Below are 26,096 nucleotides of genomic sequence, written 5' to 3'. Positions count from 1 at the left end.
CCTGGCCTTAACAAGCTGCAGGGGCATCCCTTCACGACGTGGCTCAGTAGTGACCCACCAAATCCCAAACCAGATTGACCAGTTACATCTGGCACAGGAAGACTCCAAGAAAAAGAGAAGGCACAGGCCGCTCACACAAGGTACAAGAGGAGAAGAGGGAGGCACCGAGGTGAAGGACAATTCTGCTCCTTGTCTGAGACTTGAGCCATGCAAGACTCCACTGCAGAAGCCTCCATGGCACACATCAAGTTGATTTAAGGGAAGATGAAGTAAAAAAAAGACAGCTATAAACAGTGATGAATCCTGATTTACAACATCTCAAACTGCAACAGAAATTGCATCATTAGCCAACAACAGAATGCTTTAAAGATTTGTGAATTTTCTTCTTGTGTTTGTACTTATTATTCCACTCTAGATATCTTTATCACGGAGGCTTAAACAAAATCAGGTCATGGCAATGTGTGACGCTGCTGGTAATCCATACCATGAGTAATCTCCCTGTGCTGCCAGAGCACAGATAAGTGCTCAGTAGGCTTTGCCCAATTGATTTAAAGTTAGGTCACGCACACAAGGTGTCTGCCTGCCTGTTCATAAATCTTTGACATGTCTGGCTGGCTGGTGTGTTGTGCCTGACATATGAACTGTGCAAAATACAGTTCACAGGGTTTTATTACAGCAGTACCTTTAATATCTCTACCACAGGTATTTTACACCTCATAGACAGTGTCACTAATGCAGCTCTCCAGTCAGTAATGCAGCTCTCCAGTCCCAGCATATCACTTCTGTTCAACCCAAAAGCTCTTCCAGCTCTCATTCCACTGTTGCCTATTATATTCTCCATATTACAAGTCTGCCTGATGGGGATTTCCTTTCCAGAGGTAGAAAGGACCTAAGCTCAGGTTTAACATCAGTGCAGCATGGCACATCTTCACCTGAAGATTTTTCACCTAGAAATCCCCCAGACAGATCAATGGTGGGAGAAGGAAGCCCATCAGTGTGCTCAATCCCTTTCCTGACTCTCCATCAGCTTAGCTAGTAAAATCTTCCTACTGGGAGCATCTCTCACTGTAAGCAGAAAGGAAAATACTCCCACTCTTAGGTGGGAGTACTGGTTGCCTCTTGAAAATTAGTTATCATTAGCAGTCCACTGTTTATGTTTTGATAGTGGCCTTGACATAATTAGAAATAAATGAAGGTTTGATAGCTCCTGTTTGTTCTTCCTCTGAATTCAATGCAGGCTGTGACACAAGCTGGAAAATGAAAGCAGCACCCTGGGAATACTAAGGAGTTGTCTGGATACAGAAGTCACACTGCTGTAAATCTAACTCAACCCAGTCAGAGCAAATCTCTTTTCAGGGGTTGCCTCACATACAGTGATTTATAACTTTCTTCTTGCAGTAAATTTTTGCACTCATACTTCAAAGCATAAGTCAAAAGAAGCAATTCTAACTAAATCAGTGGAAAAAAACCCTACTTTTGACTCCATTGATAAAACTTGGACACAGACCTGTGTTAACATGGATTAGATGTGACTCAAGAAGTTCACAGCTTCTTGCAACCATTAAAACATCCAAGGCTGTACCATTTCATACACTTGGTATTATCCGCTGTATGCAGCTTGTCAAGAGCCATATTTTATTTTTAAGGAGTCTTGAAAGATAGTAAGCTGCTCTTTTGGGGAGTCACAATACTCTTTTGCCTTAACACAAAGTACCAGACAAACCAGTAACCAGACAAGCTGCAAGATCTTCCTTCTCCTCTGGGACCTTCTGTTCCATCAAAAGGGGCAAAGACTTCCTCAGCTCTTTTTTTATTCAAATTTTAGACAAAAGGCAAGAGTGCAACAGCAGAACCCTGCAGACTATATAATCACAATGAACTCACATGACACCAATACACAGTCACAACACCACTCCAAAAATCAAGGGCAAACAGAAGCAGAGAGATAAATGAACCCAAAGGGTTTTCAGTGTAAACGCAGTGGATATTTAACAGTGGTGTTTGCCCTGCAATCCCTGGGTGCAATATGACCCAGCAGGGGCCCAGTGCGGGATCTTTCTGGAGATCTACACTGCAGACCCACACATCACAGCAGTTCTGAACCAGCAGGACTTGGTTAGGCAGCACACAAACACTTGTTCAGTTGGCATTCTTACCTCTGCAGCCAAGTAGTTTCCAGTTGCCAAATGCTTAAATCTAAACAAGCTATTCCACTGTCCTGCCCCTCCCCGGCAAGGGTCATGGTGGACAACCTAAAAGAAGAATTTAGATTTTAATCATGCTCCTCAAGATCATACTTCAGATCACTGACATTTCCTGCACCTCGCTCCAAATAAAAATATGCAAACTACACCATTACAGCCTGCCAAAGAGAGGAATTCTGTGCTTACACAAAGCTCACCATAGATAACAACTACTTACATTTACTTTTTGCCAAGTGCCAGGAAATACTCCTTTTATTATTTTCCATGCCTTCATTAATCTATTCCCTGCAAACATGATGAGCCAAATTTTGCTTTTTAGTGACATGGTGTGAATCTGCAGCTCAAGAAAGTAAGGAGAGCTGTTCTACACTACTAGGCACTACTTAAAAGCAAAATTCAAACCATCTTACATTATTTTACCAATTATACCAGCTCTATTTTTGACAATACTAGGGGTTTCTGAAAATTTTCATTCAAGTGATATATCCTCATATCATCTAAAATACCCCAGGTTATTTTTTTTATCCCTTGACTGAGCTGTAGGTCACTTGTTTTCTTCAAATCTAGCAGTGTCTGTCTCTTCTAAGGAGGAATCTCCAACAACTACAAGTGCACTACACTCTATTCCAGACAATCCCTACCCAGATAAAAATCAACCATTTTTCTGAAGAGTCTGTTCTAAATGCAAAAAGTTTGTTCATCACACAAGAACTTTTGGGTATAGGAGTTACATTATTGTAATAGCAAGGATTTGAGACCTACCAATTTCCAATGTTTCTCAGTCAAACAAAAATATGTTTGCTAGTTCTCTTCTCAAAATCACCCCCCATTCACGACACCACCTTTATTCAGGTTAACTTTAAACAAATGTTGATGTGCTGTATGATGCTTGGGAGATTTCCTGTAAGCCATGGATTTCCATTTTCTATACTGCACATGAAGTGAAACGTAAACATGCAAAAGTCAGGATAGATCAGTGTCCTTTGATTGGCTTTGATAAAATCACACCATTTACGTCAAGTCTGAATTTGAAATTCGACTCTTCCTCATTTTAGTGCAGGTAAATTTAGTAAGAAAGCCTCCTCTCTCCACACACACAGAGCAATAAAGCAGCTCTCCAGGGTTCGTCCTACACAAACCACTTCATGAAATAATAATAGTTACAGGGAGGTGTGTGATGATATCAGGAGCCTACGAATGACTCATGTTGTGGTGAAGATTTTTTACTGAACCCTTGCCTTCAGGTCCTAAAATATTTATAAAAAGAAGAAAAAAATACCTCTATTTCCCACAGTGCTTTAGAACTTGTTGCAGACGTGGCTGACTGACGTAAAGTAGTGCGGAGGAAAATGTGTTGTTTCTTCTCATATTCATCACAGGTCAGAAACTTCTCTTGCTCTGCATGAAACAGCCTCACAACATCTCCCTAAAGAAATATGAAAAAGAAGCACTGTTAAGTGGTAGGCAAAGCCACCAGACTAATTTTCCATTTGTAACAGCTCCAGTGATGCCAGCAGAGCTGATGGGAAGAAAACGCTTCTGAGTTTCCTGTTGCTGGAGCAGGTACCAAGTGAAGAGCATTCAGTCTGCAAATCAAATGGGATAATTCATCCCTGTAGGAGACTCATGGCCTTTTGGGAAAGCAGAACTTGTTTCATAGCATCACAATGAACAGCAGGCAACAATTAACCTAAAGGTGATTTTTAATTCTAGTTAACTTTACTAACTTGATTTTTTTTTTCATTTATAATCCCTCTTATTATTTAGGGAAAGTGAAGAGATTTATCTAACATTATATTATCTCATCTCTTCTACTCTGCAATCAACATCAACACCCCTCTCTATTTCTTTGGCTGGAAAAATTTTGGTTTCCTCCTGCCTCTCCCCAACACTTGAAACACTATCCCTAAATGGGTCTACACAAATATACCCTTTTCCCTTTCAAATTCTTCCTCAAGAAGTGCTGGTACCTTGATACTTACTGAAAAATAGCCAGTTGATAATGATTTATTAAGGTACATGTGAGGACAAATTAAACTTATAAAATGAAAATGTAAATTATCTCAGAGATTAATCTACAGGCACGAAACTGTGCAATACCTCAGCATGTAAAGCTACATTGTCTTATTACAGCTATTGTCATCTATAAGCTTGTAATACCACTTTGAACATCTCCATAAAGTCCTTCTTTCTTCTTTTATTCACCAGGTAATATTTCCCTACAGTCAAATATAGTATGACTTTTTGGATTCAGAAAACAATTTAAAAATCATACTTACTCCTTTCAGTACATCATCTCGGTAACTACTGAATTTCATGAACAAAGTTATTTTCCAGCTTGTGTTACAGTTGACAGCATTTACCTTTAGAAAACAAAACCAACAAAACAACAACAACAAAAAAAACCCAATTATAGTATTAGGGGATGTTACTTTATTTTTGAGACATTCCAGTCCTCTGAAGAACCACACCACATCTAGGATGGCAGGGGACATGGCTTAGCTACATATCTGTACAGTTTCTAACACGGGTCCTGAAGCTCTCAAGTGTTAATGATGGTGATATTGGAGAAGACTGAGTGGGCAAAATGCTGCTCTGTTTGCTGACAGCTCACCAAGAACACCCTAAAGGGATGCTGAACGAGTACTTACTCTCACACCAGTCAGAGTTTGAGATACTCAAGCAAACCTCACAGAGTTTTCAGCGCCAGGCATCACTGCACTGAGAATATTTCATCTTGGGTTTTTGAGGCTAAGCTGGAACCGGTGTTTAATGCTGGCTTTGAGCTCATAGTGGGTTCTGGTTACCAGTAAAGAACAACATATCACAGAATCACAGAACAGCCTGGGTTGGAAGGGGTGTTAAAGATCACCCAGTGCCACCCCCTGCCATGGGCAGGGACACCTTCCACTATCCCAGCTTGCTCAGAGCCCTGTCCAACCTGGCCTTGGACACTGCCAGGGATGGGGCAGCCACAGCTTCTCTGGGCAACCTGTGCCAGGGCCTCCCCACCCTCACAGGGAACCATTTCTTCCTCATATGCAATCTAAACCTGCTCTCTGTCAGTGTGAAGCCATTCCCCCTTGTCCTGTCACTGCAGGCCCTTGTCAAGAGTCTCTCTCCATCTTTCCTGTGGGCTCCCTTCAGGCACTGCAAGGCCACAATGAGATCACCCCAAAACCTTCTCTTCTCCAAGCTGAACAATCCCAATTCTCTCAGCCTTTCTATAACACATCTCAGATCAGCAGTTACCCCTCCTGCCCCCCTGAACTCACCTCTTTGCAGCCAGGGTTATCTAGAAGCTCAATGTTGCTGGCATGCAGAGGCTGTCCTGCATTGACTGGCATGAGAACAACTTTATCTCCCACCACAACCTGGCAGTCAGAAATAAAATGTCATTTAGACCTATGTAGTTATCCAATAAAATGAAGTAATGTAGCATATTTAGAAAATGACTCAAATGCATGCTTTGAGAATGGCACTCAGTGAATTTATTTGCAGACAATTCACACAGCAGCTCTGTTCACCTACAATCATTTGGGTTCGAGATTTCCCTCTAATGAATCCTCACATTCCCAATAAGCATGTCCTCTGGTTCAGCAGAAACTCCACACCACGAAATAGATATGAATCAACGAATTCCAGGAGCAGCTCAGTTCATCTGAAAGTTACATTAAGTTCTCTTTATCCCAGAGAAAGCTTAGAAAGTAAACACGAGCCCCCAGCTCTGGGGACCATCTGCTGGCAAATGTCCTGACAGGCTCAGGAGTTCTGTGATTCAGACTGCTTGACTGCAATCTAGAAAGGAATAGAAATCACTGGAAATTCAGAGAGAAGTGAACACACTCCATCCCCTCTGCTGTTGCTCCCTAAATGGTGTTTGAGCTCAGCACAGGCAGCAGGTACATCAGCTGAGAGACCTTCTCTCTACAAGAGGAATTCCTGGCTTGCTCCCTGCAAGCAAATTCCTATGCCCTTGCAATTCTTTGCAATATACAAAACAATACACAAAATTTTTTTAACCTAAAAACTGCTTGAGACATGCATATGGAGAATTCAATTCATGCCTTGAAGAGGTAAAAAATAAATAATAAAAAAACATCAATCCACATAGATTGGCTGGCACTGGGTCCTGATTTGCTTACATGGTTCACAGCAATTTTAAGCACACAAAGACACAAAGACAAGTGGCTATATGTGATTTTTTTACTATATGAAATGCTGCACAAGCCATGCTTTCTTTTGGAAGACAAATAAACAAACAGTTTCTGCATTGATCAGCACATTTCCTATGAAAAAGCTGAGCCCAGTTCAGCCTTGTGCAACTTCAGTGCAGGTGAATTCGGCCTACTCATCGCAGAGGTGAAAAGGAAGGTTTGCCTGTTCTTTACCAACACAGCTAAAATAAACAGTAGCATAAGACAGCATCACCATGCTCAGATCACTCACAGAAATCCTACTTGATCCAAGTCAGGGGAACAAGTTCACTGACAGAACCAAAATAATGACAAGATGCCTGTAAGACATATTTCTTATGCAATACATTCCTGCATGCCATGCTTCACACAGACATTACTTACAGCCTGTTTTAAGAAGTTATGACCAGACAACTCATTAACCAAAATACCACCAGGTTTGCATCCTGCAAAGTGGAATCAGGACTTCAAAATTGTTGCATGTACACCAGGACTATCACAACTTAATTAGCAAGAGAGCACATCATTAAGCATCTTATTTAAAAAGGAAAAAAAACCACTAACATGGCAGATAACTGCAATGCAATCCACAGAGCACCAATCCTGCTATCAGGGCATATTTTGATGTTCAGCCCATCTGGAACCAGCTCCAGCCTTATTCAGTCCTATCTTTCATTGAAGAGCAGCTTCAAAATAACAAAGACTTAATAAAAGTCTGCAGAAAATATTGCAGTTATGCCAATTACTGTAAATTTCCAGTCATATTATTTCATTACTGTCATTGATTTGCAAAATTAATCAGTTGCTAATGAAGCTAAGCTAACCTTTCTTTCAGAAAACTAAGTTCTAAAATATTTCACAAGGCTAAAAAACTGTGATCACTTACCAGAAGAGTCACACACATGACTTCCTGTATCAGATTCCCAGATTCCTTTCCTTTTAGGACATATGGCGTATTTAGCTCTACCTTGTCTGCATTACCTGACACAGTAGCAGCCATCCAAGCAATAATTCAATACTCACTTCTATTGTTTAAAAGACTTTATAAAACATGTTTTCTTAGGGAATTTCCTCATTATAGCACAGAAATATAGTTTAAAAAAAACAACAAAGTTTCTCAGCAAAGTAAGGACCTGATATACCAAGCCAGCTCCATGAATTGAAAGATTTCCATGTCTAGGAGTAACTGAAAGGGAAGGAGTGGGTACAAGGCTGGAGTGTCTCTCAATCTGTGAGAGGAAAATGAGGATTTCCCCCATCACTTGCTACTCCTGTCCTCTGTGAAACAGTTGCCTGGTATGTGTATCTGTTAAAGAGGTAGAAATGTACAAAAGCACTTATGAGAAAGCTACCAGAGGACTAATCTTTATCGCTGGAAATTTGCAAAGAAAATTGTCAAATCCGTTTTGGCCTAGTAAAAACAAGAAACAACTTCCCTTTGTAAATTCCCTCTGTAAATTACAATGGCAAGTTGCCAGCTCTGATAAATTACAATGGCAAGTTCCCAGCTCTGAAAGGCAACCTGGTAACAGAAAATGAGCAGCAGGCCATTCCAAAGGAACTTAATCCACTGAGTTAGGAATAAACCTAGGCCAGTTTGCCACAGGGCCCTCATGGCTCAGAGGTTGTCAGATAAATCCCCACAGGGAATGGACTAGGAAAGGGGTCTGTGGAATGAGGTGTTACAGCCATCACTGCAATGATCTGCAATCTTTTTAGATCAGCAAATCTGCTTCCAAACCCTTATGTGCACACAACAGTGGAAAATGGAATCAAAATCTCTCTAGTACTGAGGATGACTTTGAAGGCCTAGGATCCTTCTGCTGCTCTCAGCTGTAAGGGCTCACAGTGGCTTTGCAGGTGACAGGCAGGAATCCCAGGTCCTCCCTCTGGAGAGCATGACACGTATGTATTTTCCAGGCATGAGAAATTAAAAGATGCTGAACTGGTGTTATTCAAAGAAATTAAGCCAAAACAATAAGTCACCCTTTTTTCTCTCCAAAGAAGGAAAATAAATACCAGGCTAATGTTTGAGCCACGTTTGTTTACCCTAGCTGAAAAGCCATGCAGAGGCCCCCCTGAGGGCTATATTTGCTGTATTTCTCTGCAACAGGCTTTGGGAAAAAGAAGGATTTTCACATAGCCTTTTGATCACTACGTGGAGCAGGGAAAGACTGTGACTTTAGGGATATTTGACCAGGAGCTGGGAATGCAATCTTCCTCCTCTCCACAACAGATTGCAAAAGGAGTTGCAAGCAACCACACTCATCATCCTGGAGAGTATCCCAAGAGCTGGGTAACCACAAAATTAATGAGAGAAAATACATGAAAAGAGAGGCATTCCCTTCTACAATCCTGAGAAGGCTTTCACTGATTATGCACAGGGGAAAGCAGCCAAACATTCCCAGCCAGGTCTACAATATAAAACCACACAAGTTCATCATCGTGTGGCCTTCCCAGAGGCAGATCTGAACTCTCCACAGCGGGCACTTAACCAAGCCACAGAACGAAGAAGGGAGTTGTGATCTCACGGCACAGCTCTCAGATCTGCAGCAAAGAGCTCTCCTGTGCATTCTTCCTCTCATCAATATGCAAGACTCCTGCTGAAACCTACCCAGAAAAAACTTTCCAGACTATCCAACTCAGCTCCAATCATAGATACTATTTTCACGTCAGGAGGGAATACAGATTTAAGGAAACCCGATGTATTTCCTAGAGACATTCTCTACTGACCTCTTGAAAAAAATGTTGCCCACACAATTTAAAAAAAACTAAAACCTTTTAAAAAAATAGAGTCTAGCATAAACTATGATTTCTTGTCAGCTTTGTAAATCTGCACACAACAGGTAGACTTAGCAAAGATGCCCCAACAGAGAGGCTCAGTTGAATGTGGCGACACATCAGATTCCAGACCATACAGTTTAGTAACACTTTCCAGTTACATTTGAAAGGCAATAGTCCCAATCACTCTTCTAATTTCTTCTTTCCTGAACTTAATTCATTGTGAAATAGGCCTGCAGCAAAGAAATCATGTGTCCTGGAAATCTTCTGCCTCCTCCTTCTTAACACATTCAGTAGTTCTACTTACATTGTCCCCTTCACTCCTCAGTTTCCAGAATGGCTGGATATAAAACCAGGAGCCCTCATTCCCTGCAGCATCCAGGGACACCCGCATAGCGTTCTTCTCTAGCAGAGCTGGCAATCTCTTGTTGACTGTGAGGTACTTGTTGCTTTTTATGTGTAGTAGCTGGGGACAAAGAACAATTTCCAAAAAATTAGTCCAGCTTTCAGTTGCTTTTTCTCCCTCCAGTCAAAAGAGGAGGCGCAGGCTTTCACCCTGCAGAGATTTCCTATAATAAATAGAAATACAAAATGAAACTAGAAGGCAGTTATCAAAGTATGCTACTGTTTAGGAAAACAGATGCTCTATCTCAGATTGAGAGAAATGTGTCAGGGATCAATTTTACAGCAGGGCAAGGGTCCACTGAAGTGTTCCCTTCAGGAATTACATCCATTACAGAAAAGTTGTACTGCACTTAAGAATTTAGCTCCTGTCTCATTTATATGTCATGAAATACAGACTACTTCAGTGATTTAAAAGGAGCTGCACAGCACTTCTATAGAATGGTTTTGAAATAAGTCTTGAAAATAAAAGACATATTTATGTTCAGATTCTAAACTGCAGCACCAAGAAATACACATAGAATTTTTATTATGACATATTACTTAAACAGGAATATGCAGCACTTCTGGTAGGCTTTGAAACAGACAGAAAAGCACAATATTGTAAACTTTACCAAGTTCTGTTTACCTGACCCTTGACAATCCAGATTACAGCAGGTAGTTAGTTTCATTTTCACTGTAACCTTGAAATGAAACAACTGTTTCCTTTCCAACACTGAGAAGGCAAATGGATTTCAATAGGTTTACCTGGATGACGTTGCTGTATTTTACAATTTCGCCCAACAGCTTTCTGTTCTCACTTTCATTCTGCTTTTGTTCCAGTTCTGCTGCATGCTGCAAGAGAATGATTATTTCTTTAAACTCTACAAAAGAAGTACCTGAAACACACAGTGTTTTTAAATCCTGCAACCTACAAGCGTTCCTGTACTGAAAATATTAGCACCCAAATCCTGACGCTGATTCTGATTTTTTTATTACCCAAAACAGAGACTCTGTCACAATTTATGGGTCATACCTGAGATGGATGCTATTTTAAAAATTTTCAAGCCCAAAAAGTAATTCCAGGTGCTTTATTTCATCCTGGAGAGGATAAAAAAGGGCCTATGATTAGCTTCTCACTGTCACCACTCCTTTTACTTGTTGGGGTTTAATTGTATATAAACACATGGACTTTATAACAAAACAAAAACAGTAGGTCACACATGGCAACATCAAGATTAAACACAATAGTCTGGGTCAAACACAGATGCAGAGCAAACTCTCAGCTCCTAGCACTAATTGCTGTGTAACTCTGGCTACACACCATGTGCCTTTCCTGCTGTTTTTAACTGGAAGCACTGGTGGCCTCTCCACTGCCCACAAAACTGTCATCCAGGTTTGACAGGACCTTGCTTTCTCTTAGTTTCATGCATTCAGTTATACCATCAGGCCAGCTGTTTTTCAGAGATGGAGGAGTTGCTCCATACACACTGTATTTGAAGCAAAATACAGTCTGCAAAAGGGTTCACAAAAGAATCACCTAGACTAAAGGCAAGGACAAACACAATTCTGAGGAATTTCCTGGCTAAAGCATTGAGGACATCTCTTTGTCCACTCTTCTACCTAATTCCTGGTAAGGATTTCCAGCATTATTTAAACTAGGGCTCTGTCCTGATTTTAAAAACTCCATTTTTACTTCATAAAACTTCTGAAAGCACTATCTTGCTTACAGCAAAAGCAATACCCCCAGCCCAAAGCAAGATAAACACCAGACCAGGGGCTATAAATGCCAGTCAGGAGGTAGGAGAGCTAAGGAGAATTATAGAGTTGCTATGGTGGCATAATAATACCCATCACAGTGGTTCCCAAGGCACTTGTTATTATTCTTTCTGGTGCTATTGTAATTCTACAGCCTGCAGATTGAGATAAGATTACAAATACAGATGTCTCTTACTTGAAGTTTCTTCAGCAGCGCTGCTTCAGTATGGTTTCCTTGTTTGGCTTGCTTGGCTTTCCAGTACTGCTTCTGGGCTGAATATCTGTTCATAGGACACACCTTGAAAAGGCAGTCTGGGGAAAGATTGAAAGAAATACTCCTAAGTCATGTTGAACGACATTTCCTTCATTTGTAAGTATGCTTTGGTTAGGTTTTCTTGTCCAGGAATGTCCAGATATCAGTGTTTAAACATAGCCACCAAGTCAGCTTGGTGGCAATGATACCACAAACAGGGTGGCACAACATTAGAGTTGAACCTAAAGCCTTTAAAGCCCCACACATTCCCACTTTGTGCAGCCTCTGCAAGAGCCCCAGGCTGTGATCCCGCCATATCTGCCTGCTGCTTTATTAGCACCCCAACAGCACAGATGCACTGTTCGAAGGCATGTGAAACCTTGGAAGAACAGTCCTGCTATCTGTATGCCACACACCTGGCTTGGCCAACTCCTCCTGGCACTGCTGAATCCAAGGATGGCAGGGGCATTCAGCTGCCAGCCAGCCAGCAGGTTCACACAGAGTTTGGGTCTCCACGTGCCTTCACTGAGTTGTTTCTACTGTTGGGGTTTTTTAATCAGAGTGACACAAGCTGAACATCACCACTGTCCAACACACCAGGAAAAAAGCAGGTGAGGAGAGAGGAGCCACCTGAGCAGGGTGGCTGTGCAAATGAGAGAAGAGGACAAGAAGGAGGAGGAGGAGAAGGAGGAGACTGCAGCCAATGCTGAGTTGCTGAGTAAGAAATGAGGAGCAGCAAAGCAAAGAGAATCTCAACACACCAACCCTCATCCCATCCCCACCACCTCCCCATGTGGAGAGAGGGGGCTGCAGATCAAGAAAAGGGAGAGATGTCTGGAATGAAGGCAAAGGGTACTCCCCTAAATGTTTGTCCAATTACTCATCTTTATTTTCCAATACCGTAATCAATAATTGAAAGTTAATGTTAATTGGCAAGAAACTGAATTTTGTGAAATTCCCTGACTCAAGAGTTTTTGTTTGGTTTTTTTTTTTGTCCAGTGGCAGTCCTATAAACTGGAAACAGAGGCTTGTGATTCATCCAAAGCCAATTACTTTTAGAATTATAAACAACACCTAGTCTTGCACGGTAACAATCATCAGCTGCTCTGAAAGCAGCAAGACTTGACAGAGATTTCACATAGCAAATGTTGATAATTGTTCTTTCGCACACCATGTGTATTAACAGGCAAGAAGAGGGAAGAGTTCTGCTGTGGGAGTTGTAAGGACAACCAGGACTGCCTGGGTGTTGTAGGGTGAAACTCTTCCCCAACATGGGCTGCAGTCTGTGGATGTCAAAGGAAGGTTTGTCCCAAACTACGAGCCCTCCAGATTTCACTGACACAGATGGCCAAGCCCTGGCTGAGGACTGACCCAGCCCTTATTCAAGCAGCAAAGCTTGTTCATACAAAATTGCCCCAGTGGCAGAACTTTCCTTGGCACTGACCCAAAGTGCTCACGGATTTGCCCCTTCCTCGCAGCCCTGAGTTGCTGTTCCAAGGAAAAAGTCCTACAAATCCTTATCAAAGCAAACCCAGCCACTCTGCAAAGGTGTTTGCTTTCATTTCACATTTATAATGGGAATTATATCACACAACCTAGAATACATAATTCCCACATAATTTTTACAATATCCTGGAAACTAAGAAGGTGAAAAAAAAAACCCAAAGTGCTGTGTACCATTAACTCATATTGTATATTATAGGATATTTTACCTGAAGTATCAGGATTTCGGCTCAGAAGACAAAGAGTCTGCTAGTATTTTCTGTCACAATCTATAATTAACATGCCTTCTCAGAAGGCTTCATGAAACATTTATTTCTCTGAAGTAACAATACATTCTTTTTATAGGACCAGTCTTCATTTCTGTTACTCCCCACATATCCTGCTACTTTGAGTAAACACAGTGCTTCCCATCCTCCTGCGGAGTCTCAGAGCACGGTGCTACCACTCTGCAGAGGACCTTTTTCAAACCAGTATTACTTCAGTTATATTTCCCTCAATTTATAGACTTAAAAAAAAATCATATTATTTGTTCCCAGACAAGGTTTTTTCCTGTTTTATTTTACTTTTTAGGATTCCAGATACATTGAAACCAGGTCATGTCATAGTTTTTCGTTAGGTTGTTTTTTTCCATTTATTTTATTAGAGTAACAAAACTATGTAAATGCAAGCTTCATGATCCTAAACATTGTGAGGGGGTGGAACGGTGCCTGCCCTAGAGATGCTACAGTTCAAATAAACAGGAAAAAAAGAGAAACTGAGGCATAAGATTATAAAGCAAATTTCCACCACACAGCAGATCAAAAAGGCATTCCCTCCTGGAGGTCAGTCTAGCAACCCACTCACGAGACAGAACGTCTCTTCTGACTTCTCCAGACATTCCCAGATAGTTCTTGTTCCCAATCCATTACTTTATGAAGTTTTACATAAATGCTTCTCCTCCTGAGGACTAATTAAGGAGGCAATATCAAAGGTAAGCAAATAGCACCTTCACTCAGGAAGTCTGAAAAGGAAAATAAGTCCTATTATGCCCTTTAAATGTTTCTTGATATTGGATAAAGATGGTTTAGAACAATATTTGTCAGATGCTTTCTCTCCCTGCCCTCTCTTGGGGTTTTTTTTAAGTGTTAGAAATTCAACTCTGGGCCATCATGGAAGATTTCTTTGGTCTACAGAACTAGAGAAATTATCACATTGCTTTACTAAAACCAGAGAAATGGGTCAGTGGAAGTGACAGGGCTATAAAATCACAGTGTGTACAAATCTACTTGTTTTGGAAAAAAAAATAGACAGGTAAAAAAGAACTAATGTGAAAATGAAAAGGGAAAAATGTGAGGGAGCAAGGAGTGGGGCAATGAAGAGTCCTAGGCAGGACAACAAAAAAAGCTATCAGGAGTCCAAGAAGCAAATTAAAGCAATTATGGAACTGAGAGAAACAAGAAGAAAATAAAAGGATAAACCAAAATTATGTAGAAGGCAAGTAAAAAGAAAAATGGCAGATGGAAGAGGAATGGGTGGGAGAAGGAAAGGAGAGAGTGCAGAGGAAGGTAATGGAAGGGAAAGAAGACAAAAGAACAATATCAGACAAACCTTAGATCAGACTAAAACCTTTAAGGCAAAGGGAGGATATTTAGGAATTCAAGCATCACTTTCACTGAGAAGCCTCAAGAAAAGAAAGGAATACAAGTTAAAAGTAAGGAAGTTTAGACCAGTTTAGGTCATTTTACATTTAAAATAGGAGAGAGATTCATGCTCCTTTTCCAGAGTTGCTAAATCTGACCAACAAGCAGGTCTTATCTGTGCTGTTGTACACCTTGGAAGCTGAAAGTGTTTCCTACTGGAGATAGGAGCATCAAGCTGAAGTGTTTTTAGGGTCACAGACTAAGGAAACCTGCAGTTCTGTGGCTCATGATGCAACTTTTCTTCAGAGGTGCACGACTCCTGGCACACACTGTTCTTCCCAATCTCTGTGAACCCAGCCCTGCAGCACAGTCACCATTTCCACCACAACACTCAGTGCCTTGGATCTCACCAGCTTCAACTGGAATTAAGACAAGATGCACCTGGTTTGATCAGTCCCTTCAATTCAACTGCAATACAGTAAAAGAGTAGTGGGGTTTTTTCACCAGGCTTCGGGAAACACGTGTGGGACCAAATTCTGCCCTCCTCTGCACTGATGCAAATCTGGATGTGCACCCTGGTGGACACAGAGCCACACCAGGTTCATCCCAGTGTGACTGGGGGAGGAATGGGGAGCACAGCTTCTTCATATGGACACAAAATGAGAAGCAACCACATCTTTCTTCACTTAACAACACTCCGTGCTGCAGGACGTTCTGAAACAACGAAAATAGCAACCACCCACTCAAAAAAAAAAAAAGAAAGTAAACACGTAACAAAACCGAAACTGCTATTTTGAGCCTCTTTACACAGGCTTCCAGTTCAGGCCAACAGCTCAATACCTTAATTTGATCTCTGAGTGAACCCTGTAGGGGAGATACAAGCAGTTCAGAAACACAATCTTTCTTTTTGTCCCTCCCACTGGGGAAAGGGTTGATAAAATATTGCCAAAAAAGAGCAGACACAGTCCTCTGTGATATTAATTTTCAGCGTCAGTCCTTGAAATCTAAACATCTTGTTAGAAACATGTTTTTCTCATACTTCTTTGACTCCCAGGTCATGCTCTAACCTCAAATCAACGCCAGTTCAGCTATCAGTGATAAAAACATTGTAAACCATACAGACAGCAGTTCCTATTACTGAAGAGGCCCTGCTCATCCTGCTCTTAGATGCTATTTTCAGTTGCTTATGTCTAATCATTCAATTAATCATTCATGCCTAAGTCTTCCTTTCATGTCAAGAACCTACTTAAAGCAGCTTTTTTTTGGTTTGTTAACTTTGCTGCTTTAACTGAAAGCTATTTCCCAGAAGATTCTTGGGGAGAAAAATACGGATTTTGCTTACATTTCTTGGTTATAAAAACAACATTTAGCAACTCTTTTGCCTCAAGACTCTGAACCGAGCTAAGAAATTTAGCAAAGTATGGCAGAGATGTGCTTTTGGCTGCCCTCATGGTAGAGGCACCTCCGTGGTACAAGGCACTAAACATCAACTAGACAGCAAGTTTCTGCTGGGCTCTCAGCAAAGCTCCTGCTGTTCCCACACTTAGAATTTGACTTGAAGGAGACAACATCCAAATGATGGATTTATCTTTTCTGCAGCTATCTTCCTGAACACACATTGATTATGGATACTTGAAGGAGCAGGAAAATGATATTCGATGCAGCCCCTAACACTATAGCCATGATGCTATAGAAGGGTGGGTTGCATAAATTAATGTGACAAAACTTACTTTTCACTAATTTAGTTTCTCCTACAGCTGTTAGAGATCTTATAGCACCTTTCAGTACCTAAAGGGGACTTACAAGAAAGCTGGATGGAAAATGACTTTTTAAAAGGGCCTGGAATGACAGGGCAAGGGGGAATGGCTTCACACTGACAGAGAGCAGGTTTAGATTGGATAGCAGGAAGAAATTGTTCCCTGCGAGGGTGGGGAGGCCCTGGCACAGGTTGCCCAGAGAAGCTGTGGCTGCCCCATCCCTGGCAGTGTCCAAGGCCAGGTTGGACAGGGCTCTGAGCAACCTGGGATAGTGGAAGGGGACTGGAATGAGATGGGCTTTAAGGTCCCTTCCAATCCAAATCATTCTGTGCTGCAGCTCATCCAAATTTGCATGCTACCACCATGGCAGCAGTCCCAAAATTAAGTCAGCTATGGGTGCACTATAAAGTAGAGAGAGCTAAGGAGTGACTGCAAGAAAGGCTGCCAAGGGAGCAAAGAGGCAGCAGGGAGGAGGAGGAGAGTATCTACTAAAAAGTTTTGGGCCGGGGAGGGAGAGGGAGAAGAGGGAATCCCCTAAAAGAGGAGGATCTGAGTTAGAGGAAAGGAAAGGTTTGATGCTGTGGAGAAGAGGGAGCAGAGGCAACTGGAGATAAAGGGATGTGTTAAGCAAGCAACAGACAGAGGTTACAATAAGGGACAGAGCCAAAACTGTCCACAACTAATGGAAACCATTCGCCTATGGAAGCTGGGATGTAGCTCAGGATACAGCCCTTGCTTTCCACAGCAGCAGAAAACAGCTGTGCATTTGTCAGTGTCCCAGCCCCCTCTGACATCTGCTCCTCATGTGCTGCCACCTCTGATGGCAAACCATTAGTGCTGGGAGTTCATTCAGCTTCCACCCTGCATCTAAGTGCCCAAATCATCAACACAGAAACCTACCAACTTTTTCTTTCTTTGCCTTTTGAAGTTAGAAATGAACAACACAGAGCTGCAAGAAAAGAACTCTAATGTACTGAGGTTATAAAATCAGGCCCTCAAACACTAGACAGTGAAAAAATTATGGTTGTCTTTCTAAGATCCTTAATTGTAGGCATTTGGGTGTACTCTGCAGTTACCCTACCACAAATCCTTCCCAGTGACCTTGGTCTCATCTAGAAACCGGGATATGCTCAACTTTAGAAACACTTCGGGGTAGCCCAGTGACAGAAATATTGTCAGACAGACAGACATCCCCACCTGAAATTCTGTGCAACCTGGAAACTGTGAATTACACATGTACTTGCAGGCAGTGAGAGGGTGAAACCACAGTCAAGTAGCCTGAAAGCCACACTGGATGCTACTCCCAGCTCTGCTTTAAAGCTATGCAGTCACACAAGTGACTGAAATTTATTACTGTTAGTTTCTAAGTATTCACCCTCACTTTCTCAGTTTCCAGTATCTGCCAGTGTGCTGAATGCTCACAGCTGGAACTGGAACCAACTGCTGATGTTTCCTGAATATATAATGGAAAAAAGTCTAGAATTCTCTGGGAAAGCAGAACTTCACTCTCCCAATGTTTTAAATGCTTTATTTTTTGCAATAGTAGCGTATACATAAACACTGGAAATAAAATACTAAGGTTAAGCACAACGGTGCAACCCCTCAAAATCATAGAATGGTTTGGTTTGGAAGGGGCCTTAAAGATCATTGAAAATAGATTCAAACAGCCATGAAACACATTTCCCTTGCCCTAAATCAGGCAAGTGATACTCTCTTTGTCTCAGAACCAGTGTGAATCCAAGCCTTTTTAAGCCAAAAGAGGCCTGGATCAGGCTAGTAAGGCCGTGTTCTGGCACAGTTAGGAGTACTTTTTTAGCACTCAAGAAGTAAAAACTACATGTTGTCAGCGCACTGTTATTTTTTTCCAATAAGCAAAACAGCAGAATTATCCAAATCTACAAGGTCAAGTTGAAAAAAATCAGATACAGTTTTAAGCAAAAGCAAAACAAAAAGCTGACAAAATATCTGGGGGTACTCCTTAAAAAGGCATCTCACCTTGAAAAAAAAATAAACAATCCATCAACTCAAGTAGCTTTGGACCTCACAAGTTTCTTTCCCATCTACAGTAAGAGCAGGGCTGGAGCAAAGAGTTTGTCACACGGCAGGGGATCGGTGTTCCATGTACAGAACAGAGCAAGCAACTCTTGGACCACAGGAAAATCAGTCCTTTTCTCCATACTTTCCACCTGCCTCTCGTGCCTTTGCAAATTTTGTATTCAGTTCTCAAAATCTGCCATTCATGTTCCAGTTTGAAACTTTGTCCCTGTGTCCACAAACCCTCTGGGAAGTTACATGACAGAAGTGCCCAAGGAGTCAGAACTGCATCATTAAAGAGATCATCATTGATCATTAAAACTGCATCAGTTAGTCATTAAAGAGAAATGATCCCCAGTTACTGACCTCGGAACTTCTTTGGAGGATTAGCAAGGTCACCCGCCTCAGGCTGGACCACACACCGGTCATCCACTAACCTAGAAAAACAAAAGTTATCACACTCACTAAAACATGCCATCAGTGGATATAAATGCAGAGACACACCTGCCACACCAGCAATACAGAAGCTTCCACATTTCTCCAACATAATACAAAAAATACCTTAGAAACTCTGTTATTCAGCTACTAAGCATAACCAAGAAAAGTCTACATTTTCCTTCCAGAGAGAGGATTTCCTCTACTGCACCAAATTATGGCCTGTGTTTCAGATCCCATTTCCTTTAAATCCAGTTAAAATCCGTTTTGTTACACCACATACATCGATGTTACATGTAAAATTTATGTTTTCCTTCATTAGAGACATTAACCCTCAATCAGAAACAGCTTGTTTCTCTGCAGCTGTCAGATTTTCTTCTTCACCATTTCCAATCTTTTTCCTCTGAGGAGGCATGTGGAATTAAGGTTCAGCTCTGATCAAAACGCCCAAGACCACATTTTCCTGTGCTAAAATGAATAAGCATTTCTTTAATCCACAGCAGAAAATCTAGATTAGAAATCTAATATATTTCTTGCAATATTTTAGAAGTAAATAAACAATGAAATTGAAAAGTATGAATTGTTAAACTTATCTCAGAACTTCCTAAACATAAATTCAGCTCCCTTTCAGGAAGCATCCTGTAAATAATTTGCCCATTTCAAACAATTATTCAGGAAAATCATGTTTTAAGGACACACCACCGCCCTGTCACTTCACAGCAACACTCTTAGCAGTATTTTTGTTGGAAATTGCCAGAAAAAGCACAAATTGGCTTCAGCCAAGTAACACAATAGATAGTGAAGGCTTTGCCTCCAGCTATGAGCGCAGCAAAGCCGATCCCCCAGCACACCCATGAATTTTCTACCTCTAGCAAGATGACAAAGAGTCCACTGTGGCTGCAGCTCCCTGAAGCAAAAATGACAAAGAATTTTGGAAGTCAGCAGTTCCAATCTCATAACAGACCTAGATGCAAACATGAGGTGTCAATGAGGAAGGGGAATTGAAGAAACAGCTTCAGGAGCAAACAAGGGACCTTAGGGAATTGTGTTTCTTCACAGTCTAGGTTAGGCCAGGCTTAACAAGAACAGAGTGAGGTTTGGAAAGCAGGACTTAGGAAGAGTCTTGCAGGCATCCTGCGCTCTGTCCATGTTCTAATAGGCCAAAGCTTCCTATAAACAGCACATAAAGCCTGGAGTCACAGAGAGCTGACTGGAAAGAACTACCTTAACAGAAGCTGTGCCAAAGGATTTTAATGCCAAGGAGTACTTCTCACTCTCAACAAAATCCCTCAAAGGTTTTTAAGGAGGAACCCATAAGGTTTGACCTTAAGCACTGTCAAGATGAAGGCATATTGAAAAGCCAACCATAACTCACAAGGAACCTCCTGTGTCCCTTGGTGACAACTTGTGCACCCTCGTGACAACCTCAACTGTGGGTGAAACACAACTTTCAGCATGGTACGTCACTGTAGCAAAAGCCAGATAGAAAACAAGGTGTTGGTGCTGAGAAAAACAAATGAGATCCTGCACACTCTCTGAGCCAGCCAGCTGCAGCACTCAAACACACTGGCCTTGCAAAGAACAGACATTAAACAATTAATACCAATCACCTGCCGTTGAGCATTCTCTAAAGGCACAAAGATAAGGACCATAAATGAGTTCTGCAGCCATCAGGAACCAAAGACATCAGAGAACACAAAGGAAAAAGGAGCTGGTGCTGCTCCCATCCTATGGACACAGAATCAGAGCACAGAAAGGTTGATTGACATGTGGCAGGGCAGTGGCATGACAGAACAGGAACATCATCTCCTGAGCCCTTGCTCAGCACCTCACCTTCTCACACCTTTGTTTCTTATAACACAGGACAAAAATCTGAGGAAAGTACTGTTTTGTTTATTTAGCAGTTATTAAATTAACATTTTAATTCCCAGAATTGCCACATAATGCCATTCATTCTGTATTCCAGCTGCATGACCTTCAGAGAGCCTAACAGCTCCTTGTTTACTCTGGAGGTGCTTGTAGGAAGTGCTGAGGGAGAGCTGAGCTGCCGTAGGGAGAGCTGAGCTGCACATTGCACATGATGCAAGACTTCAGCCTGATCTGTGGATGAGAACAAAAGAGGCTCTTCAAACACAGACCACTTCCTCTGATACACAATTCAAAATATTCAAATCCCACTTTTATAGCAAGCCAAAAGCAGCTGCTGGTTTGCTACTGACACCTGCGAGGTGGCTGCGCTAAACAACCAGCAATTCAAGACCTTTGTAACCTGCAAACAAATCCATTTGAGATGTGTGAAACCAAACAACAGGCTTGGCTGCAAAAGGTCCTGGGCGCCTGCAGTGACTGTCAGACCACACCACTGCAGGTTTTAAGATCACTTGCTTGTAGGTTTGAATAGGAAGCCAAAGTGCACCAGACCAGGCTTTTCAGATAAAGGCAGAATTTATTGTATTATATTTATTGTATTATACCATAAAACGTGCAAGCTATGTCAACACTAATCCAAATTACGGTGACAATATTTAAGCCACTTCACCATGGTACTATCAGAGAAGCTTTGACAAACTTCTAGGGGTTTAATTCCTCAGCTGGACTGCAGACAATACTGCTTTGTGCTCTCTTGCTGTCATTCAGTACCTGGCACATACAACACAATTGCATTTCAGTTTTCCATACATAAATGACAAAGGAGACCCCTGCACATGTATGACACAATTTTTAGCTGGGCAAGTTCTTCCCTGAACACAATAAATACCTGGGTTTTGCACAATCCCTCCAAGTAACTGGTGTTATTAAGCTGTGCAGTTCATTGGTGGTGCCTAAGATAAATCATCAGGAAAGTCAAAGCAGTAATTACAGCCCTGGACTTTACGCACGGCCCTTTGTATTCAGTAATTGCAGAATTAGGGGCTGAAAGGAACAACGCTCATGGGATTGCTTGTCATAGATGCCCAGTCATTCTCCCACTGAAGCCGGTGGAAGTTTTTCCACTTGCTGCAGGGGAAGCAAGGGCAGTTCCTCATCATAGTGCCACAGGCAGCCAACCTCACAGACCAGCAGGTGTTTAAGCCATTAAGGCCTCACAGTGTACAGAAGTGTACACAGCTACAGTGTGCAAAGGCTCATTAAACAAGAATTGGAGCTACCTAAAGCAATGCCTAGGAGATAAGGTGTGCTTCTCCACAGAGGCAGGGGGGAAAGTAAAGGTGGTTTCAAGTCTCCACTATCAACACAAAATCACAGGATAGGTCAGGCTGGAAGGGGACACAGTGGGGCAGCTGGTGCCACCTCCCTGCTCCAGCAGGGCCATCCCAAAGCACAGGGCTCAGGATTGTGCCCAGACAGCTCTGGAATATCTCCAGTGAGGAGACTCTACACCCTCTCTGGACAATCTGTTCAGTGCTCGGTCACTGCACAGGAAAAATATTCTGCCTCACGTCAAGTGGTCAGAGCATGAACCTGTAGAGTTCTGCACCTCTCTTCCCCTCCTTTCATTCTCCCCCATCATCTGGTGGAGTTAAAGCTGTCCCTTCTCTGGCGAAATGCGAAGGACACAGGGATGGGAGGAGCAGGACTGAGCAGCAGCAGTATAACTGATAAGCAGGGTATGTTGGCAGAAAAGTCTAATGGTGCCTGGGTTCACAGACAGGAATCATATATCCCACATAAGTCTTTGTGTCCTGCAAGCTCCTTACCTAACACAGGCTAAAGGTAAATACACCAAAGGTTTCTAGGAACTTGCAGATGTAGTGCAAGAGTCAAGGAATAGTTGTACAGCTATAATCCTAGAAGGACTGTTCCCAGTGCTAAGTTATTTTAGATTTAATACTGAGATACAGTTGCATTCTGAAAGAACAAAAACCAATGTAAGAAAACTATAGGAAAGGAACTGTGGTGGGTTTTGTGAATTTTAGGTCTCTTTCATAGTATAAGATGCTTTTTAGATTGTCAAAGAAAGCAGCCACATAGTATCATTTATCTTAGTTTTGTGCCTTGAGTTTCAAAAATACCATCCTGAAATGTATTTTGTCTCTTCCTACAAACAGACACTTCCACCCAATAATCATAGCCAATATTATTAAGTACAACAATACCTGACCAAACACATGAGCGCACAGACTCTCCCATACATGGAACTGCACGTGTGTGTAACTTGTTAAAAAATACATGACCCAGCTGCTGATGTCTATAACACACTCTGATGCCTTAGGTTTTAACTTTCATATTTTTCAAATCCTGTACTGCCTAGTGTGTAACTCTGAAGTTTCCTGTGGCCTATTAACTTCTGCTCTCTCATGCTGGTTAGACATAACAAAGCCTCTCCAGGCCTGCTCTCCAAGGTCACTCAGACCATCCTAGGCCCAAAGTGGGTAAACCAACATTTTAAGAGGGGGGTGAGCTTGGGGAAATTACATCATTAACTGAAGTTTTAATCGGAGAATTAACCTTGATATGCAAATGAACCAAACCTATAAAAGTGCGAAGAACTCATGACCTGTCATCCACCTTGGGGTCCATCTTGGCAGTAGCCTCTGGCTCCCCAGGGGGTACCTTTGAAGGTCATTCAAGTAAATATGTAGCTTTATTCCCTTATTTTTGTCTAGTCTCTGTTTTTAGGTGGCCTCTCAAGGCATCAACTCAGTACCATTTATACATCTATGGAGAATTTTAGTCCTCAAAAGGCTGAATAAACTAAGCTAGAGGAGACGTCTTCAATCTAAGACACTCAGGTTGCTCAGCTTTTAGTCTCTTAATGGTATCATCATTTCACTGCCTTTTTGAGCAGCAGAAGGCCTGGGCAGCAGCAGGAAGAGGGGCAACGTTGGTGACAGGCATCAGCAGGAGAACCTGGATGTTTTAACTGCCAGTGGAGCCCAGCAACTTCTTTGTTCGCAAAGCATGCTGAGGGTACATCCCAAAACCACATAACCTTAACATGCCCTCATGAACAAAGGAGCAGCCCCCAAAGCCTCCCTCACCTTGCTCCTCAGATGTCCCTTCACACAACCTCCTCCATAGAAATGTTCCTCCAGAGCACCTGCCACCCAGGACACTTCTTGCCTTCCAAACTGCAGCACAAAGCCTCTCCCGTGCTCCACACATCCCAGCAACCACTCGGGAAGAGAGGTGCAAGTCATACCACGAAGAAACCAACCAATAACGAACAATAGGTGATTCAAATTTTGCTACCCTGGAAATCAAACATCAAATACCTAAGTGCCAAAACAATCAGGTCCACCCAGTTCTTCTCCAAGTCCACCCACTTTTCATTTCATTGAGCCTCTTATCAGGCATCTAGGTCAGCCCACTTCTTGTGTGCTTCAAGCGGTCTCCTGCCAAAAATCTACAGTCATCCTACCTCACCCTTCCCAAAATGTGAGTTCATATTCTTTTCTGACTAGCAGTCCTGCTTCAAATGATTTATAGCTCTGTGATTTAGCTACCCTGTATGAAATGTCTTCTTTCCAAAGCCAAATTTTTCACCATCACCTTTCACATCTTTGAGGATTGCCTACATTAATCCCAGCTCACACAGAAAATAAAAAGGCTCTTCCTTGCACTTACAGCAAGGCTATTAAATCTCTACCATTTAGGATTCCATGTTAAAAAGCCCTTTTGACAAATGGGAGGACAGCAGAACACGATATTTAAAGAACTCCACTTCATGCCAGTGAGGTACAGCAGCACAGAGACAACAAAATCTGGCTCCTGCCTGCCTCAAACTTTAGGAACTTTATACTTTCCTTTCTGAACAAATTTTAATTGCCACAAACAAAGCAGAAAACAGGTTGAAAGGAGCTGTTTAATAAATACCCTTACCCTGGGAAAGCAAACTTCTATGCATCTAAAACATTCCAAACTCCTCAAGGTGTCTAAAACAGCAGACAAATTTCACCATGCACCAACTTCAGTGTAAAATAAGGATGTGGTGCATTTTATCTCAGCTACACAGAGCAGGAACACTCAGCCACATAGAGCAGGAACACTCAGCCATTCCTACCATCCCAAAAAATGCTTGCGTGGGTCACTTTGAATTGTATTATCAAATGGTGTGGAGACACATGGGCAGAAAGTACAATCCCAAGCACATACTGGGAAACAAAAACACCACCATGCAAGCAGGAAGCTCCACATTTGCACTAATAACTGCACAAATAATTAGCCCTAAAGTTCCTCCCTCATCTGATAGTGCATTCATACATTCTTGTAACTGTACCTGCAGGCTTGCATGTCAAAGGGAGGACAAGGGGAATAAAAGCAGAGGTTTTTCTGCTCAATTAAGTAATCCGGCTATAAATCCTGAATGTCATTTTGTTATTCTGTTGTATTGTGTTATATCCAGTTATGCTTTTAGCTTGCAAAAGCTTCTGTTCAGTAGAACTTGTTTATCCATTTTTATAGCTACATTTACATTTAAAATATTGTGCAATTTCAATTAAATTATAAGAACAGAGTTAAAATAAACGATTACAAAGGAATAAAATGTTATTTGGAGGTTACAGAGGAATGGAGAAAACATGATTAGATTTTAGTCTCAGTTTTGCAATTTTCTTGGCCTGCATAATAGGTAAGCCATAAATGCACCAAGAAAATGGTACTGAGCTTTGCTTGGACATGCTCATTTTTGCCAAGTAAATGAACATTTGCACAGTATTTCAAGATCCTCACATCAATGCAACACACATTGAGTCATTTTCAGTGGTGCCAAGCACACCTATTTTCTGCTGTCAAAAGGGGATTGAGAATTGGTCACAGTCCCAAGGCTGACAGAGCTCAAGAAGTGTTTGGACAACGCTCCCAGGCACAGGGTGATTCTTGAGGCTGTGCTGTGCAGGGCCAGGAGCTGGACTCAGTGATCCTTGTGGGTCCTTCCAGCTCAGGATATTCTGTGATTCCACGGGGAATTGGCAATGGGAGGAGGTGTGCCAGCCTATCCCACCCAGCGCCCTCCCCATGCACACAGAGTCCTGCTGCACTTCTCCACAACACTGGTGTTCTGCTCCCAGGCAGGTCTTGGCTTCAGTCTGTCTGAGTGCCTTTGATAAACAAATTACATTCCCATAAACCCAAGGAAATGGTTGATTTCTTCCTTTGTTTCTTTTCTATTTTTTTTTTTTAATACAAAAAGTAAGAGTCGATCATACAAGGATGTTGCGACAACCTAAAGGCAT

At 41.9% G+C, this 26,096-nt stretch overlaps 1 protein-coding gene across 6 annotated transcripts in view; it reads right to left on the bottom strand.

Moving 5' to 3' along the window:
* The window catches only part of ITPR2 (inositol 1,4,5-trisphosphate receptor type 2), a 245,710-nt gene that overhangs the window by 197,536 nt on the left and 22,078 nt on the right, over positions 1–26,096 (bottom strand). For 4 of the 6 annotated variants that reach the window (XM_032105470.1, XM_032105472.1, XM_032105471.1 and 1 more), the window contains exons 2-9: positions 18,853–18,923; positions 11,517–11,632; positions 10,331–10,417; positions 9,489–9,647; positions 5,480–5,578; positions 4,484–4,567; positions 3,484–3,630; positions 2,157–2,252 (exon numbers count right to left, since the gene is read on the bottom strand). In XM_032105470.1, the coding sequence (XP_031961361.1) occupies positions 2,157–2,252; positions 3,484–3,630; positions 4,484–4,567; positions 5,480–5,578; positions 9,489–9,647; positions 10,331–10,417; positions 11,517–11,632; positions 18,853–18,923 (859 nt within the window). Of the gene's footprint in view, positions 1–2,156; positions 2,253–3,483; positions 3,631–4,483; positions 4,568–5,479; positions 5,579–6,784; positions 6,841–9,488; positions 9,648–10,330; positions 10,418–11,516; positions 11,633–18,852; positions 18,924–23,903; positions 23,923–26,096 lie in introns of those variants that run through there. The other 2 variants (XM_032105474.1, XM_032105475.1) reach the window with 2 other exon arrangements.

Source organism: Corvus moneduloides, chromosome 4 (assembly GCF_009650955.1).
Source record: "Corvus moneduloides isolate bCorMon1 chromosome 4, bCorMon1.pri, whole genome shotgun sequence".
NCBI classification, from domain to species: Eukaryota; Metazoa; Chordata; class Aves; order Passeriformes; family Corvidae; genus Corvus; species Corvus moneduloides.
Note: the sequence above shows the minus strand (reverse complement) of the source record. Positions and strands in the feature narration are given on the sequence as shown.